The sequence below is a fragment of the Panthera uncia genome, assembly GCF_023721935.1.
Source record: "Panthera uncia isolate 11264 chromosome B3 unlocalized genomic scaffold, Puncia_PCG_1.0 HiC_scaffold_1, whole genome shotgun sequence".
Lineage (NCBI taxonomy): Eukaryota > Metazoa > Chordata > Mammalia > Carnivora > Felidae > Panthera > Panthera uncia.
In genome coordinates, this window is record NW_026057582.1 from 102,520,068 (window position 1) to 102,537,749 (window position 17,682).

The window sequence follows — 17,682 nt, forward strand, 5'->3', positions numbered from 1 at the left end:
GAGTACTTGATTTTTAAAATAGAACGTCCCATGTTTCTATCAAGTTCATCTTTGTGTTAAAGGCCATGGACTGGCTGGGGGAGGAGCAGGGGCAGGGGCCCTTGTGAGGAAGGAATATGCAGCGGCTGGCCTCTAGTATTTCTAGGTGGGTGATCAAGTCACAAATCCTGTCTGCCCCGAGCGGGGACCAAGCTGACCTTGTGGGGAAAAGAACCACAGCTGAACAGCAGACCACAGGCAAAGAGCCCAGGACCTCGCCCCCTAGATCCAAAACCTCCAAAGGTGGCTGTTGTGGAAGGTGAGCAACCCCCATAGGAGGTTGGGGAAGCCACTGGAGGCTTAATATTTACTTAAAGATTGTCACATTCATTGAGGGAGGGTCACCTGCTTTGTTGTCGGGCAAGCCCGGGAGTAATGGGACTTTCCCCTGTCCTCTCCAGAGGATAGGGTACCACGCCCCTCATTTTTCTAGCACTACGCAGAGCCACTTTAATAACATGGAGAAGTCCATCCACAAGCTGAGCCAGCCAGAAGCAAAGGGGAGAACACATAGCAAGCTGGCGGGGGAGAGCAGGGGGCACTTAGCCCTGTCAGCAGTTTCTTAGCTGTCTAAACAAAGAGCCTGCGTATTTGAAGACAATAATGAGATAGGTTGGAAACAAATTAAAGCCATGACCAGGTGCCCCTGGGATCCGGGCGGCAGCTTACCTTAATTACCATCATAGTTCATAGAAACTAAGAAAGCTTACATTTTTAGCTGCTTGCTTTGTACAAAGCCTGTTTCAAGTGTTTTGTGTGTATTACTCATCAATTCATACAAATCCCCTGTGCTTGTCACCCCCATTTTACAGTCAGGACACTAGGAGCTAGCAGGTTAAGTGACTTACCCAAGGTGACCCAGCCAGTAAGTGGCAGATGGGAATTGCAGCCCAGACCCGGAGCCCCTGCTCTTTCCGCTCTCGATCCTGCTCTCACCCCAGCATCCTGTTCAAATCCAGCCTAACCTGGGAAGAAACACCTTGGTGTGTTTACACTCCTTATGTGCAAATTGGCGGTGGCAGGATGAAAGATAGCAATCGAGTTGAAGGGAGTGACATCATCAGTGCTTGCTGTATGATTAACTGACTTCAGTTAAGCTTGGCCATTTTCTGATCATTAGAAAACAGACTATATTTAGACGGACCACGGGAGGGAAAAAAGGAAGGAAACTGTTCTATAGAAATTCCTGGGAACCTTTCTTTTCTGTCTCCTCCTGGTATTAAGTCCTGACCTATCTCTGTATAAAGCATCTCTGCTAAGATCTCCTGTTCTTTTCAGATTCCCCTCACGGTGTCCAACCCTCTTTGCAATTCCCGGCGGCAAATGAGCTCTTGTGATGGCCTGAAAGATAGGCCTGTGCAGGAACATCAGAGGAGGGTACGGCGGGATCGTTAGGTGGGGAAGACGAAGGCCTCGCCTCTGTGAGCTCCCTGGGATCCAGTAGCAGTGCACAAGGAACAGAAATGAACCTAATGCCCCTCAACTGGCTGAAATGTGCTTGGCTTTGCAATTCCCCCTGGGGGGACGGGGCAGGATTGGCCAGGGACAATGAGCCTTGTTTTTAATTTACTCAGAGGAAAATGGTCATGGTCATTTCACTGCAGCTCACCACACTATATACTGAATGTGGATTTCCTATTTTAAGGAAGGGTTAAGAATCCTATCAGACGGCAAAAAAATGAATATTTAATTCCCTAAAAGTTTAAAACAGCTGCCCTGGTAGCTGCATTTTGCTCTGTTTTAGGCCTCCTAGTGCTTCTCTTTTTCTTCTCACCGTGACAATGTGGCCAACCCTAAATCCCAGTTGCCGCATCTCTATAGGCACAAAGAAAGGAGGGGGACCCAGCCAGAGAGACACTGAAGACCAGGGAACAGACCTTTGTGATGGGTTGTCAGCACCCTAAGAATGTGTGCCTCCGGGAATCTTAAACTGCTACCAAGGGCGTTCTTTAAAATCCCAAAGCTTGGCTCAGCAAGAATAAATTATCCGCACCCTCCTCCCTGGCAGGTTGCTCTAAATGCCAGACACGTTAGAAGCACACAGACCCCCTCCCCACGGTCACTGTCTTTCCACTGGTCACCCCACAGAGGTCAGCTGCTTGTCTTTCTTCATTCAGCTCATTACCTAGTCTTAAATCACAGATGTGGAATGGAATGCTGTTTTAAATGTGCAGTCGCTCAGGTTTCGGTGCCAGGTAGAAGTTGTACGACAGCTTTTACTCTTCTGAGAAGTGAAAGCGTGGCCTTGAGTCTGACAGCAGAGTTGAAGCTCGGGTTTTGCGATGAAGCATTTCCAGGGTGTACCAAAGATGCCCGATCAAGCTCTCATTAATCGATGTTGATCTTGTTGCTCATCTTTATGTTTGGATTGGTAAAGTAGGTTTCGTTGTGTTTCATTTCGTTTTGTTTTCGGAAGAAAAAGGGAAAAACTTCGTGGGTTTCTCTTCCTCCTTATTGCCTTTGTCCAAGCTCAGGAGAAAAGGGAGGCAGATGTCACAGGCTGTCATTTGAGGCCTGAGCCTGGATAGCATGCCAGTCTCTGGGTGTTGGTTTTATCATCTAGAACATTAGGGATTTGTGATTAAGGTCCCAAATCTTTAAGGTCTTAAGGTCCCTCCCAACCCCCTAAAGTCCGTGAATGTTTGATTCCGGTACACGTGCAGGAATGAGGTCTCCCAGACTCCTGTGAGATTTTGCTAAGAGAACATTCAGAGGAGCTGGCCCAGGGGTCAAGAGTGTCCTTGTCCTGATGGGGCCTAGGCATTTGACTCGGTGACTTCACCCCCTTCATTGTTGCGATTGGGGTACTAGACATTCTGTGACATGGAATGTCTACACGAAAACTGTCACGTCTGCTTAAAATTTCACCAGTGAGCAGATTTGCATATTCAGGTTACTTGCGTGGCTCAGCCATCCCCAGAGTGGAAGAGGCATTCAGAAATGACATAATATCTGTGTAAACCGTCCTTTCTGACGCTAAGTGCTACCTCCAGCGGAAATAGCTTTTCCTTTTTTTTTTTTTTTAATGTTTTATTTATTTTGAGAGAGTCCGAGTGGGGGGAGGGGCAGAGGGAGAGCGAGGAGGACAGAGCATCTGAAGAAGCCTGCTCAGCGCTGACAGCTGCGAGCCCAGTGTGGGGCTCCAACTCATGAACCACGAGATCATGACCTGAGCCGAAGTCAGAGGCTCAACCAACTGAACCACTGAGATGCCCCTAGCTTTTCCTTTTTGAAAATGAAAAAAAAAGTGGTTGACGTAGCTTGGCCCACCGTTCCACATTATTCAAGGTCCTGTCCCATGAATAGCAGTGGGCTGCGTGATGTGTGATTTTATTGCCCAGGCTCAAAAAATATATGTCCTTTCTTCACCTCTTGGTACAGTTTATGAAACTGCACAATTAGAAAACTGCTTCTTGGGATTTACCTCGGCTAATCATCTTTGCATTTTGAATAACAAGTTCAAGTAAAGAAAGGTTGCTGGCTTGATCGGATGTCTGCCTTCCTAACAGGCTGAGACGATTGTGGGAGGTGGAAAAGGGGTGGGGAAAAGTGTGGGGAGGTAAGAACAGGAGGCATGAGCATCACTGAGGGGAGGCTTGGCATCTTCCATTGAGCTAGAAGCCACATCATCCCAGCTGAAGGCGGTGGCATTGGCCACTGGTGTGGCTGGGATTTGAGTTCCTTTGACACTGAAGACCACTTCTGCCATCTGCCTGTTATGCTGCTTGCCTGTGCTGGGGCCACTCCTGCCCGGTTCCTGCTGTGTAATACCCGCCCTGCCTCCCAGCGTATCCTCATTGCTCTGAAGGCTGGCAGGGCCTGACTCAAGGAGTCAATGGTGTTGATAGTGTAACAAGACGAGAGTAACAAGACACCATGCAGGTCACCAGTGCTAACTCCACATTGACTGAGCACACGAGTGGCAGTTAGAACAGAGGCCATATATGTGAGCCAGAGATGTGAGCAAGCACATAGGGTTGCTCTTGGGTCTGGAAGATTGGCAGAATTGGTGAGGTTAGAATAGGGGTCATTGCCTATGGATGAGCAGAGGCAAGGCATGCATGGCATTAGTAATGATGGTAAATTAGCAGGGCTCACGGGAATTCCTCTGAAAATGTTAGCATGGTGGATGCGTAATTATTGTCCCGAGCAGCCAGGGCTTGATTGGAATGTAGCTGTTATTCAGAAATAGCCTTTATCGCGTACGTGCCTGTCTACTCTTGCCTTCCTGAAAAATAGAAACGCTCTCATCTCAGATCTGGTTTGTTTCATAATGCTGGTGCCTCTGTTTTTTTGTGCACTAATTGTCCAAATTGACTTTTATATATTGCTCATCACAGTTGAATTAAAAGTTTAATTGGCCATCTAATGGAGAAATTTACGTTCTTCTACAAGTATAACTGCCTTTTCAAAAGTAACCCTTTGCCTAGAAGAAGGGATACTCTCACTGGATCACAGGCTTTCTAACAGTCTTGTTCTTCATGAGGTAGGGTCTGGGTTTGGAGAACCTCAAATCCAAGTGTTAACCCTTTATCAGGCAGCCTGTCATGGATCACAAACTACATTCCTGGATTCTTCTCATCTGGGCCATTAATCAGCAGTGTGACTGATGAGTCACTGCCACTGTGTTACCTGCTACTATTTTTTTAAAAAAGCTCTTGAAGCATAAGATGGATAGAAAGAAAACACATATCATAGGTACAGAGTTCAGTGAACTTAAGTTGAATACACATAGGGAGCTATAGCCAGATCAAGACAGAACTTGGCCAGCCTACAGAAGCCCTCTGTGCTCCTTAGTCTCACCTGCTGTGAAGGGTCACTTGATTGCTAACACCTTACATTAGTTTAACCTCTTTTGTGCTTGCACAAATGGAATCATACAGTAAGTACATTTTTGCAACTGGCCCCTGTAAATATATGTTAGTGAGATTTGCCGATGTTGTTGGAGGTAGTTCTGGTCCATTCCTTCTCATTGGATTCCATTTTGCTCATTTCAAAATGGCAGATATAGAACCCCTACCTCCATCATTCTCTCAGGGGTATTCAGGTAAAAGTTAGAAAAAGTTGAAAGTGCTATACAATGTAAAGTGTTTTTATAACTTGGGAGGGAAAGAGCCCAAGGGTTATAGTCTGAAAAGTGGGGAAGAAAATGGTTCAGCTTGAAGGTAATATGAGTGGGAAATTGATGGACTTTGAGGTCAGGTGCCTTCTGAGCTACATACTAAACTTTACTTCTTATAATTGTTAATTGAGTCCCTCTGCTTGATGGCGTGATCTCTCCAATTACTTATTTAGGAATTCCCCTAACATTTTCAGTATTCCCATTAAACCACGTTCTTCCAATAGGAGATGATTACCGTGGCCACAAGCAGTTTGTGCATTTCAATGGGCTAATGTCTCTGTGTTTTCTCCCATCAGGCCCTGGATGGGGATTTCTCTGAAGACAACCGCAATAAGTGTCGCATTGCCACTGCACCCTTGATCGAAGCTGTGGAGAACCTGACAGCTTTCGCATCCAACCCCGAGTTTGTCAGCATTCCCGCCCAGATCAGCTCCGAGGTAGGGATCTTAGCAGCAAAGGTAATATTTCAGTCTGTGGCTAGTTTATGTGGCACTGAATGAGCATGAACAGTTAAGAGCTCCAAAAGCCCTGTCTTGTAGGACATTGTTGTTGTTGTCAATGATGATACGTGCCCAGAGTTCATGAAACTCAAGGTATGCACATCTTAAGTGGTAATGCCTTAATTTTATGTATTGAGAAAAATCTCTGTGCCTAAGTTTAGGGCTGATTCTTTCTTGGGATGTGCCACACTCAAAAGTGATATTTAAGGGCAAACATGGACCCAGGTCCCCACCATTCAGGCTCTGTGTGAACCAGTCTTCACGGTTTCCTAACCTCTGTGTCACTTTCTGAAGAACCCAGGTAGTGACTTGGGAAAGAAGGGACCTTCCAGGACCCAACTTGTTCACTTAATCTGTGCACCCTGCCCTCTGACCCTTCTGCTGTTTGCTCTCAGGGCTCCCAGGCACAGGAACCGATCCTGGTCTCAGCCAAGACCATGCTGGAGAGCTCATCATACCTCATTCGCACTGCACGCTCACTGGCCATCAACCCGAAAGACCCGCCTACCTGGTCTGTGCTAGCCGGACATTCCCACACCGTGTCTGACTCTATCAAGAGTCTCATCACATCTATCAGGTTAGTTTCTACTCTAGAAATTGCTAGGGGCCTGCATCTGAACAGGGCAGAAAGTAGATAAATCCAATGGGACTTGGGTTTCATAGCAATGTACCTGATCATTATCATCATCTTTTCGTGTATCTCTTTGGGACCAGTGGTAGCACTGGGCACAATAGCTAACTTAAACACTTATTGTATGTCAGATCTGAACATTTTACCTGTATTACCGTATTTCATCATCATAACCTTGAAAGGTAAACACTGCCATTGTCCACATTTTACTGATGAGAGAATTCAGGCAGAAAGGACTTAAGGAGTATTTTCACAGTCACCCCCAGGCCTGATGGTTCTAGTCCCAGGGCTAGCCATTGTACTACATTGTCTATACCTAGGAGCTTAGGCAGAGAACACCACTATGTATTTAGCAGGATTTGAGGTTACCTTATTTGGCTAAAGAGGCAAAAAGAATATTCCAGGTCCCACAGTAACTCTGGACATCTCTGAACTCCTTGGCAATAGAATGAACCTGAAAAACCCCCAGAGTCAATATAACATCTCTAAGTTGGCCACATACCCCATAGCATGGAATGCATCCTTTTCCTTTGGTTATACTTTGTTTTTCGATTGTTTTTGAAATTCAGCACCATGGTTCTCTTAATGCCTCACAAAGTACAATCCACTAAATATTTGAACTCCTACCACAGGACTTTGTAAATAGTATACAACATAGAGAGTATAGTATGTTTACAGTGGAAATCACACTGACCTTTTTATAATACAAAGGTTTTTATTTATAATATTATTTATAGTATTAATTTATAAATATTCACGTAAGCCAGTGAAGTCAAAATTGTTTGATTAGCAGTTGTCTGTCGCCAGCCTGAAATGAGGAACAGCATTCTATCCTTCTCACTAGAAACAGAGTTAGCACAAGTGTTAAATTAAGAAATTCATGAGCTATGCAGAGAGGCCTTTCCAAGCAAGAGTCAAGGATTCACTCCTTTTTTTTTGTAATTTTTTAATGTTTATTTTTGAGAGAGAGACAGAGCTTGAGTAGGGGAGGGGTAGAGAGAGGAAGACAGAGACTCTGAAGCAGGCTCCAGGCTCCTAGCTGTCAGCACAGAGCCCGACGTGGGGCTTGAACTCACATACCAAGAGATCATGACCTGACCCTAAGTCAACGCTTAACCGACTGAGCCACCCAGGTGCCCTGAGGATTCACTCCTTAAATAAAGCAATCAAATGTGGTAGAAGGTAGACAGGGCTCCTGCCCCAGCAGTGTTGCTGCAAGTTGTGGGACTTGAACCCCAAGGAACTATTGGACTTGCCCTGTCTCTTCCAGGGACAAGGCCCCTGGACAGAGAGAGTGTGACTACTCCATCGATGGCATCAACCGGTGCATCCGCGACATTGAGCAGGCCTCGCTGGCAGCTGTCAGCCAGAGCTTGGCCACAAGGGATGACATCTCTGTGGAGGTAGGCCAGGGCTCTGTGGCTGGATCCAAGGCCTCTGGGGATGGGGAGTGGGACCAAATGCATTTTTGATGCTGGCATTTCATCACTGAAGCACCTTCCCCTGGAACAAACCTAGGAAGTTTTTGGATGGTTTGGTGAAGGAACACATGTACTGCTGGAGTGGAAATTACAAATAGGGCTGAAACTTGGAGGAAAATGATTAATGTCGGATAAGACTATATCAGTAAGGTGAGGTGACCATATTCAGTTTAACGCATCAGTAGAGCAGGCCAAAGTAGGTAAATTTGGATGTTTCCCTGTCCTGTGTTATCAATGTACTTCTTAACTACCAGGCATATTTAGCATTAAACTCTACACATGTGGTCCTTTTAGAGATCAAGGATTCTGCCCTCAGTTAACCATTATCCCATTGTTGGGATCCTTCTGCCTTTTTTGTGTGTGTATAGCTTTTGTGCTCGTTCCTATTATTTCCTTTGTGCCTGGAATTTTTTTTTTTTTAATTTAAATTCAAGTTAGTTAACATACAGTGTAGTCTTGGCTTCAGGAATAGAACCCGGTGATTGATCACTGGGCTTGAAAAAAGCATAGAGGACAGCAGAAAATCTATTGCCACAGAGATCAAGGGACTAAGAAATAGTCATGAGGAGCTAAAAAATGCTACAAATGAGGGGCAAAATAAAATGAAGGTGGCCATAGCACGGATTGAAGAGGCAGAGGAGAGAATAGGTGAATTAGAAGATAAAATGATGGAAAAAGAGGAAGCTGAGAAAAAGAGACATAAAAAAGGAGTATGAGGGGAGAATTAGAGAACTAAGTGATGCAATCAAATGGAACAATATCTGTATCATAGGAATTCCAGAAGAAGAAGACAGAGAGAAAGGGGATGAAGGTGTACTTGAACAAATCATAGCTGAGAACTTCCCTGATTTGGGGAAGGAAAAAGGCATTGAAATCCAAGAGGCACAGAGAACTCCCTTCAGACATAACTTGAATCGATCTTCTGCACTACACATCATCGTGAAACTGGCAAAATACAAGGATTAAGAGAAAATTCTGAATGCAGCTAGGGATAAACAGGTTCTAATTTACAAAGGTAGACATGTAAGAATAGTAGCAGACCTGCCTCCTGTAACTTGGAAGGCCAGAAAGAAATGGCAGGAAATCTTCAATGTGATGAACAAAAAAAAAAATAGGCAGACAAGAATCCTTTATCCAGCATGTCTGTCATTCAGAATAGAAGGAGAGATGAAGTCTTTCCCAAACAAACAAAAACTGAAGGAATTCATCACACTAAACCAGCCCTACAAAAGATCCTAAGGGGGAATTCTGTGAGTGAAATGTTGCAAGGACCACAAAGGACCAGAGACATCACTATGAGCATGAAACCTACAGACATCACAGTGACTCTAAACGCATATCTTTCTATAATAACACTGAATGTAAATGGACTAAATTCTCCAACCAAAAGACATAGGGTATCAGAATGGATTAAAAAAACAAGACCCATCTATTTGCTGTCTACAAGAGACTCATTTTAGACCAGAGGACACCTTTAGATTGAAAGTGAGGGAATGGAGAACTATCTATCATGCTACTGAAAGTCAAAAGAAAGCTGGAGTAGCCATACTTCTATCAGACAAACTAGACTTTAAATTAAAGGCTGTTACAAGAGATGAAGAAGGGCATTATATAATAATTATAGGGTCTCTCCATCAGGAAGAGCTAATAATTATAAATGTCTATGTGCCAAATACGGGAGCCCCCAAATATATAAAACAATCACAAACATAAACAAGCTTATTGATAAGAATGTGGTAATTGCAGGGGACTTTAATACCCTACTTAGAACAATGGATAGATCATCTAGACAGGATCAATAAAGAAACAAGGGCCCTGAATGATACATTGGTTCAGATGGACTTGACAGATATATTTAAAGCTCTGCATCCCAAAGCAACAGAAGATGCTTTCTTCTCAAGTGCACATGGAACGTTCTCCAAGATAGATCACATACTGGGTCACAAAACAGCCCTTCATAAGTATACAAAAATTGAGATCATACCATGCATACTTTCAGACCACAATGCTATGAAGCTTGAAATAAACCACAGGAAAAAGTCTAGAAAATCTTCAAAAGCATGGAGGTTAAAGAACACCCTACTAGAGAATGAATGGGTCAACCAGGCAATTAGAGAAGAAATTTAAAAATATATGGAAACAAATGAAAATGAAAATACAACAGTCCAAACTCTTGGGATGCAGCAAAGGCAGTCCTGAGAGGAAAATACATTGCAATCCAGGCCTATCTCAAGAAACAAGAAAAATCCCAAATACAAAATCTAACAGCACACCTAAAGGAAATAGAAGCAGAATGGCAAAGACACCCCAAACCCAGCAGAAGAAGAGAAATAATAAAGATCAGAGCAGAAATAAACACTATAGAATCTAAAAAAGCAGTAGAGCATATCAATGAAACCAAGAGTTGGTTTTCTGAAAAAATAAAATTGATAAACCTCTAGCCAGGCTTCTCAAAAAGAAAAGGGAGATGACCCAAATAGATAAAATCATGAATGGAAATGGAATTATTAGAACCAATCCCTCAGAAATACAAGCAATTATCAGGGAATACTATTAAAAATTATATGCCAACAAACTAGACAACCTGGAAGAAATGGACAAATTCCTAAACACCCACACACTCCCAAACTCAAACAGGAAGAAATAGAAAACTTGAACAGATTCATAACCAGCAAAGAAATTGAATCAGTTATCAAAAATCCCCAGCAAATAAGAGTACAGGACCAGATGGCTTCCCAGGGGAGTTCTACCAGACGTTGAAAGCAGAGATAATACCTATCCTTCTCAAGGTGTTCCAAAAAATAGAAAGGGAAGGAAAACTTCCAGACTCATTCTATGAAGCCAACATTACTTTGATTCCTAAGCCAGACAGAGACCTGGCAAAAAAAGAGAACTATAGGCCAATATCCCTGATGAATATGGATGCAAAAATTCTCAACAAGATACTAGCAAATCAAATTCGACAGCATATAAAAAGAATTATTCACCATGGTCAAGTGGGATTCATTCCTGGGCTGCAGGGCTGGTTCAACATTTGCAAATCAATCAGTGTGATACATCACATTAATAAAAGAAAAGATAAGAGCCATATGATCCTGTCAATGCAGAAAAAGCATTTGACAAAATTCAGCATCCTTTCTTAATAAAAACCCTCAAAAAAGTGGGGATAGAAGGAACATAATTAAACATCATAAAAGCCATTTATGAAAAGCCCACAGCTAACATCATCCTCAACAGGTAAAAACTGAGAGCTTTCCCCCTGAGATCAGGAACACGACAGGGATGTCCACTCTCACCACTGTTGTTTAACATAGTGTTGGAAGTGCTGGCATCAGCAATCAGACAACAAAAGGAAATCAAAGCATCAAAATTGGCAAAGATGAAGTCAAACTTTCACTTTTTGCAGATGACATGATATTATACATAGAAAATCCGATAGACTCCACCAAAAGTCTGCTAGACCTGATACATGAATTCAGCAAAGTTTCAAGATACAAAATCAATGTACAGAAATCAGTTGCATTCTTATACACTAATAATGAAGCAACAGAAAGACAAAGAAACTGATCTCATTCACAATTGGACCAAGAATCATAAAACACCTAGGAATAAACCTAACCAAAGATGTAAAAGATCTGTATGCTGAAAACTATAGAAAGCTTATGAAGGAAATTGAAGAAGATACAAAGAAATGGAAAAACATTCCGTGCTCATGGATTGGAAGAATAAATATTGTTAAAATGTCAATACTACCCAAAGCTATCTACACATTCAATGCAATCCCAATCAAAATGGCACCAGCATTCTTCTCGAAGCTAGAACAAGCAATCCTAAAATTTGTATGGAACCACAAAAGGCCCCGAATAACCAAAGTAATATTGAAGAAGAAGACCAAAGCAGGAGACATCACAATCCCAGACTTTAGCCTCTACTACAAAGCTGTAATCATCAAGACAGCATGGTATTGGCACAAAAACAGACACACAGACCAATGGAATAGAATAGAGACGCCAGAATTGGACCCACGAAAATATGGCCAACTAATCTTTGACAAAGCAGGAAAGGATATCCAATGGAAAGAAGACAGTCTCTTTAACAAATGGTGCTGGGAGAACTGGACAGCAACATTCAGAAGGTTGAAACTAGACCACTTTCTTATACCGTTCACAAAAATAAACTCAAAATGGATGAAGGACCTGAATGTGAGACAGGAAACCATCCAAACCCTAGAGGAGAAAGCAGGAAAAAACCTCTCTGACCTCAACCGCAGCAATTTCTTACTTGACACATCTCCAAAGGCAAGGGAATTAAAAGCAGAAATGAACTAGTGGGACCTCATGAAGATAAAAAGCTTCTGCACTGCAAAGAAACAATCACCAAAACTAAAGGGAAACCAATGGATAGGGAAAAGATATTTGCAAATGACATATCAGACAAAGGGCTATTATCCAAAATCTATAAAGAACTCACCAAACTCCACACCTGAAAAACAAATAATCCAGTGAAGAAATGGGCAGAAAACATAAATAGACACTTCTCTAAAGAAGACATCCAGATGGCCAACAGGCACATGAAAAGATGCTCGACGTCACTTCTCATCAGGGAAATACAAATCAAAACCCCACTGAGATACCACCTCACTCCAGTCAGAGTGGCCAAGATGAACAAATCAGGAGACTATAGATGCTGGCGAGGATGTGGAGAAACGGGAACCCTCTTGCACTATTGGTGGGAATGCAAACTGGTGCAGCTGCTCGGGAAAACAGTGTGGAGGTTTCTCAAAAAATTAAAAATAGATCTACCCTATGACCCAGCAATAGCACTGCTAGGAATTTACCCAAGGGATACAGGAGTGCTGATTCACAGGGGCACTTGTACCCCAATGTTTATAGTAGCGCTTTCAACAATTGCCAAATTATGGAAAGGGCCTAAATGTCCATCAACTAATGAATGGATAAAGAAATTGTGGTTTATATACACAATGGAATGGCAATGAGAAAGGATGAAATATGGCCTTTTGTAGCAACGTGGATGGAACTGGAGAGTGTTAGGCTAAGTGAAATAAGTTGTACAGAGAAAGACAGATACTGTATGTTTTCATTCTTATGTGGATCCTGAGAAACTTAACAGAAGATCATGGGGGAGGGGAAGGAAAAAAAAAAGTTAGAGAGGGAGGGAGCCAAACCATAAGAGACTCTTAAAAACTGAGAATAAACTGAGGGTTGATGGGGGTGGGAGGGTGGGGAAAGTGGGTGATAAGCATTCAGGAGGGCACCTGTTGGGATGAGCACTGGGTGTTGTATGGAAACCAACTTGACAGTAAATTTCATATTAAAAAAAAAATCAGAACCCAGTGATTGACATCTTACTTAGGGCACCCAGTGCTCATCCCAACAAGTGTCCTTCTTAATGCCCATCACCCATTTAACCCACACCCCACCTGCCTCCTCTACAGCAACGCTTTTTGTCTCTGTATTTAAGAATCTCTTATGATTTGCCTCCCTCTTGGTTTTTATCTTATTTTTCCTTCCCTTCTCTGGTGTTCATAGAGCCATTTGGCCTGCTTTTGCCAATTTTTCCAAAGTTGAGAATAGTATTTTCCTACTTGGCTTCTGTGATTTTCTTTTCCTGTTAACCTGCTCAAAGACCCTTGATTTATACTTCCTTCTCTCTGTGTCAAAACTGCCAACACTCAGGAGGTGCTTAATAAAATATGGATGGTCTGTTTACTGATGTGTCCCTCACTGCCACCAAATTCATCAACAATGAACTTTGCCTGCTGTCCCTAAGTAGTGGGCCCAGAGTTGGTCTTGCTCATTTTTTTACTAGAGCTGTCGATTGTACTTCAGCTTTACCCTCCTCCCTCAATGCCAAGAAAAGAAAGAAGAAATATTCTTACCCTGTGCAGAATGTTAGAATTACTGTCAACCTGTTACTTAAAGAGGGGATATGCATACAGAAAAGTGTGCACATCGTAAGTGTGTGGCTTAATGAATTATCACCAACTGAGTATAGCCCTTAGCACCGAGATCAAGTATCAGAGATGACCAGCACCTTGGAACCCCCACCCTCGCCCTGCCTTTAACCACCCGTCCCAAAGCTTGTCCTCTGTCTTCACTTCCTCCCTAGGAAGAAAATCCCTCCCTTTGAACTATGTGTGTTCCATACTTATTTCATGTTTATTTTAAGAAGCCATCTGTAATAAGATAACATTGCTGGAATGTTCTTGCGTTCTTGACTATAATCACATTATGAGCAGAAAGATGATAACGAGCTACATAAGACCCTTGGAAGTTTGAAGGTTTCTTTGCACGTCTGCCCCTGTTTTTCCATTTTTCCCTCCAGGATTTTCTTTTAACTTTAGCATACTACACTGCTCTTCTCATTGAGTAACCCCTGCTCAAAGGCCCCAGGCAGTATGCAGCATTGTTCAGAGGGGAAGCTTCCTGGGCCAGACTTTCATTTCCAACAAGCAGGACATCGTCACTTTGCCCGGAAGTACCCTATTCCATGCCGGCATGTGCTCACCTAAGATGTCCAGTGTCCTGATATATTAACATTGAGTCTTACCAAGCGAAGCTCCTAGGAAGAATCCTACAAATCTGACCTTTCCTGCCACTAGCTGCCAGTGACCAGCTTGGAATTCCCCATTTCCGTCATGTGGCCTCATCATCCAGATACTTTGCCCCATCTCTTGACAGCATGAGTCCAATTCTTCTCTCAAAAGCCATTTTTAACATTTGCATCCACATCACCCAAAACAATGCCCTGAGAGCCTGAGCTGAGCTCAGCAGTTTACCCATCTGGCATTTTCACCATGTCCTGTCTAGGAAATGGTCCTGCTTTCTGAGAGCTGATCTCATTTTCACGTCACCCTTCTTGCCCCCACTCCTTCCTTAAGGAGTTCCTAGTTTTGAGGACTCAGCCACCTGGAGGTTCCCCGAGGCTCCGGCAGTAGCTCTCCCCATTTGGATAAAATTGTCTTCCTTCCTGGAAGGGAAATGTTTTTTATTTCCAGTAATTGTGCTGAATAACCCAAAGTAAAGATACTGGCAACAGCACTCAACACTGTGGTTGGTGTGAGTGAGGAAGAGCTGGTAGAAAAAGTATCCTTGGGGCCTGCCTCGTGTCATCCCTGGGTAGAAGCGTGGGGGGCTGTGGCCCAGGGGGGCTGAGGGTCCCCGGGCAGGACAGGGTGGACTGGTGGCTGTGTGGCTCACTCAAGTGAGCTTTTATCCACTACAGATAGAGTGGATATTTTGATATCCGTTTCTCGTGGCCTCCCATGTCTTTCATATGGGCCTTTATAAATCCGTGTGTCTACGTGGTAAACTGCCATAGGGGGAATTTGACAGCCCTCTCTCTTTATCAGGCCCTACAAGAGCAGCTGACTTCAGTGGTCCAGGAAATCGGGCACCTCATCGATCCCATTGCCACAGCAGCTCGGGGGGAAGCAGCGCAGCTAGGACACAAGGTAATGGACCCTGCTGGGGGTGTGCGTGAGAGATGGGTGTGGGGCAGTCATTGATCATTGACCGTTCCGGGGTCTGTTTTCTGCTAGAATCCAGACAGAAACTAGAGTGAAGTCTTTCTGGTTATGGTCAGACTTGCCAGCCAACAAGACATGACATTCCCATGTTGTGCTTGACCTCCCCTGGATAAGTCAGAGACTAAAGTTGATGTCCCTAGTCTGCTCTCTGCCACCATTTGTCCCTGGCTGGCTGGCCTCATTCTCATGTGTATAGGGGTACATTGTTCTCCCATGGCTTCTAATAGAGTGCCTGTTTTCACACATGAGGGAGCAAAGCAACCTTGAAAACTTCATCTTGAACAGCCAGGCCTCGCTGGACAGCCACTCCAAAGGAGCCCTTCAACTGATAGCTCATACCCGTGTTGTCTAAAGGCTGAATGATATTTTGCCTGTTTGGGACTCATTTTGCAAATCTTTGAAGGGTAGGTGCCTTGTCCAGCAGCCTGCTGGACAGAGAGAGGGCCTCCTCAGCAGAGAGAGGGCAAAAATTGGATTTGGAACCGCCTCCAGGGTTTCTGAGCGTTTATCAGTGTGACTGTCAGTATCGATGTGCATATCAAGAGAACTCGGTAGCCAAAATCTTTTCAGCAGGTATTGATTTTAGAAAATCAATATTGTTGCTTTTTCACATCATGAAACAGGGGAAGGGCTACTTAGCTTCCTGTTGGTTCTAAGGGCAGGTTTTTGAGATTTAAAAATGACCAGGGTCCCTCTACGCTTTCAAATGTGGCAAATTTCATTTCTCAGCTGAGTTCCTTTATAATGAGAAGAGGGCTTGTCCACCTGTGTGAACCTCTTCACACAGGAGAGGAGCCTGGAGGAGCCGGGAGGGGAGGCTGGTCTGGAGGCCGGAGCTCTGCCAGCCAGGGGACTGGAGCCAGTGCTTGAATGGTGCCGGCCACGGGGAACTGAGTTTGGCACAGAAACCAGACTTCACTTCAGCGGTGACTTTTGATTCCGGTCAGAACTTTGTAAGAAAATTTTTCTAGGGGTGCCTGGGTGGCTCAGTTAAGCATCCAACTTCAGCCTAGGTCATGATCTCACCATTCCCCACTTTGAGCCCCGCATGGGGCTCTGTGGTGACAGCTCAGAGCCTGGAGCCTGCCTCGGATTCTGTGTCTCCCTCTCTCTCTGCCCATCCCCTGCTTCTGCGCTTGCTCTCTCTCTCTCTCTCTCTCTCTCTCAAAAATAAACATGAAAAAAATGTTTTAAAAAAGAAAAGAGAATCTATCTAGACTTGGAGGACAACAAATCTTGTCCCTGCAGGTATTGTTGTTAGTCTGGAAGATTAATTCCTGTGTCTGTGGGCGATATCAAAAGAAAGGTAATATATTGTGTCACTTGAGTGACAAATTTACTCTCGGTCCTTGGGCTAACCCAGTCTCACTTGCCATAAGACAGTTCTGGACAAAGGAAGCCTCGGCCCTCCTTCCACAAGAGTCTTGGACTGAGAGTTGATACCTACATGGTTCCAGTTCTTCGTTGAGACACTCTGGTGGAGTTCCCGGGTCAGCTTCACTTGGGAGTGATAAACGCAAGCTCTCAGAACCCACGCGTATTAGTTCCCTGGAGCTGCTATAACAAATTCCTAAGAACTGGGTGACTTACACCAACAGAAGTTGAATCTCTCACAGAAGTCTAAATTCAAGGTCTCAGCAGGGCCAGTCTCTTTCTGGAGGCTCTAGGGGAGAATCCATTCTTTACTCTTCTTGTTATTTATTTATTTTTTTTACCTTTTCTTTTTAAGTTTATTTATTTTGAGAGAGACTGAGACAGCACCAGTAGGGGAGGGACAGAGAGAGAGAGAGAGAGGGAGAGAGAACCCCAAGAAGGCTGTGCACCATCAGCACAGAGCTCAATGTAAGGCTCAAACTCAGGAAACCATGAGATCATGCCCTGAGCCGAAACCAAGAGTCAGACGCTTAACTGACTGAGCCACCCAGGCGCCCCACTTCTTTGCTCTTCTGACTGCTGGTGACTCTTCATGTTCTTTGACCTTATCCTGCCAGTGTCTGCCTCTCTGGTCAATTGTCTCCTGCTCTTTTCTTTGTCTTCCCTTCTTCCGGCTCTTATTAGAATATTTTTTAGTAGATTTAGGACCCACCCAAGCAAGCTAGGATGACCTCATCTTAAGATCCTTAGATACATCTGCAGAGATCTTTTTTTCCCCCAGTAAGATCGCACTCACAGGTTCCAGGGATTTGGACATGGTCATATCTATTTTGGGCCACCGCTCAACCCACTCTGCCACCCTAGGCCTAAGGAATCCACGTCATGTAACAAATACTCAAAATTCTGTGTTATTTTAATTTCGGTGCTACCCCAGGTAAGGATATTTCCTCTGCCATGTCTTGAGAACAGAAGGTATTAGAGTCTTT

At 43.9% G+C, this 17,682-nt stretch overlaps 1 protein-coding gene across 1 annotated transcript in view; it reads left to right on the forward strand.

The window, feature by feature from the left end:
- The window catches only part of TLN2 (talin 2), a 438,163-nt gene that overhangs the window by 340,666 nt on the left and 79,815 nt on the right, over positions 1 to 17,682 (forward strand). The window contains exons 38-41 of the mRNA XM_049613732.1: positions 5,458 to 5,598; positions 6,057 to 6,238; positions 7,563 to 7,695; positions 15,146 to 15,247. Coding sequence (XP_049469689.1) covers positions 5,458 to 5,598; positions 6,057 to 6,238; positions 7,563 to 7,695; positions 15,146 to 15,247 — 558 coding nt within the window. The remainder of the gene's footprint in view (positions 1 to 5,457; positions 5,599 to 6,056; positions 6,239 to 7,562; positions 7,696 to 15,145; positions 15,248 to 17,682) is intronic.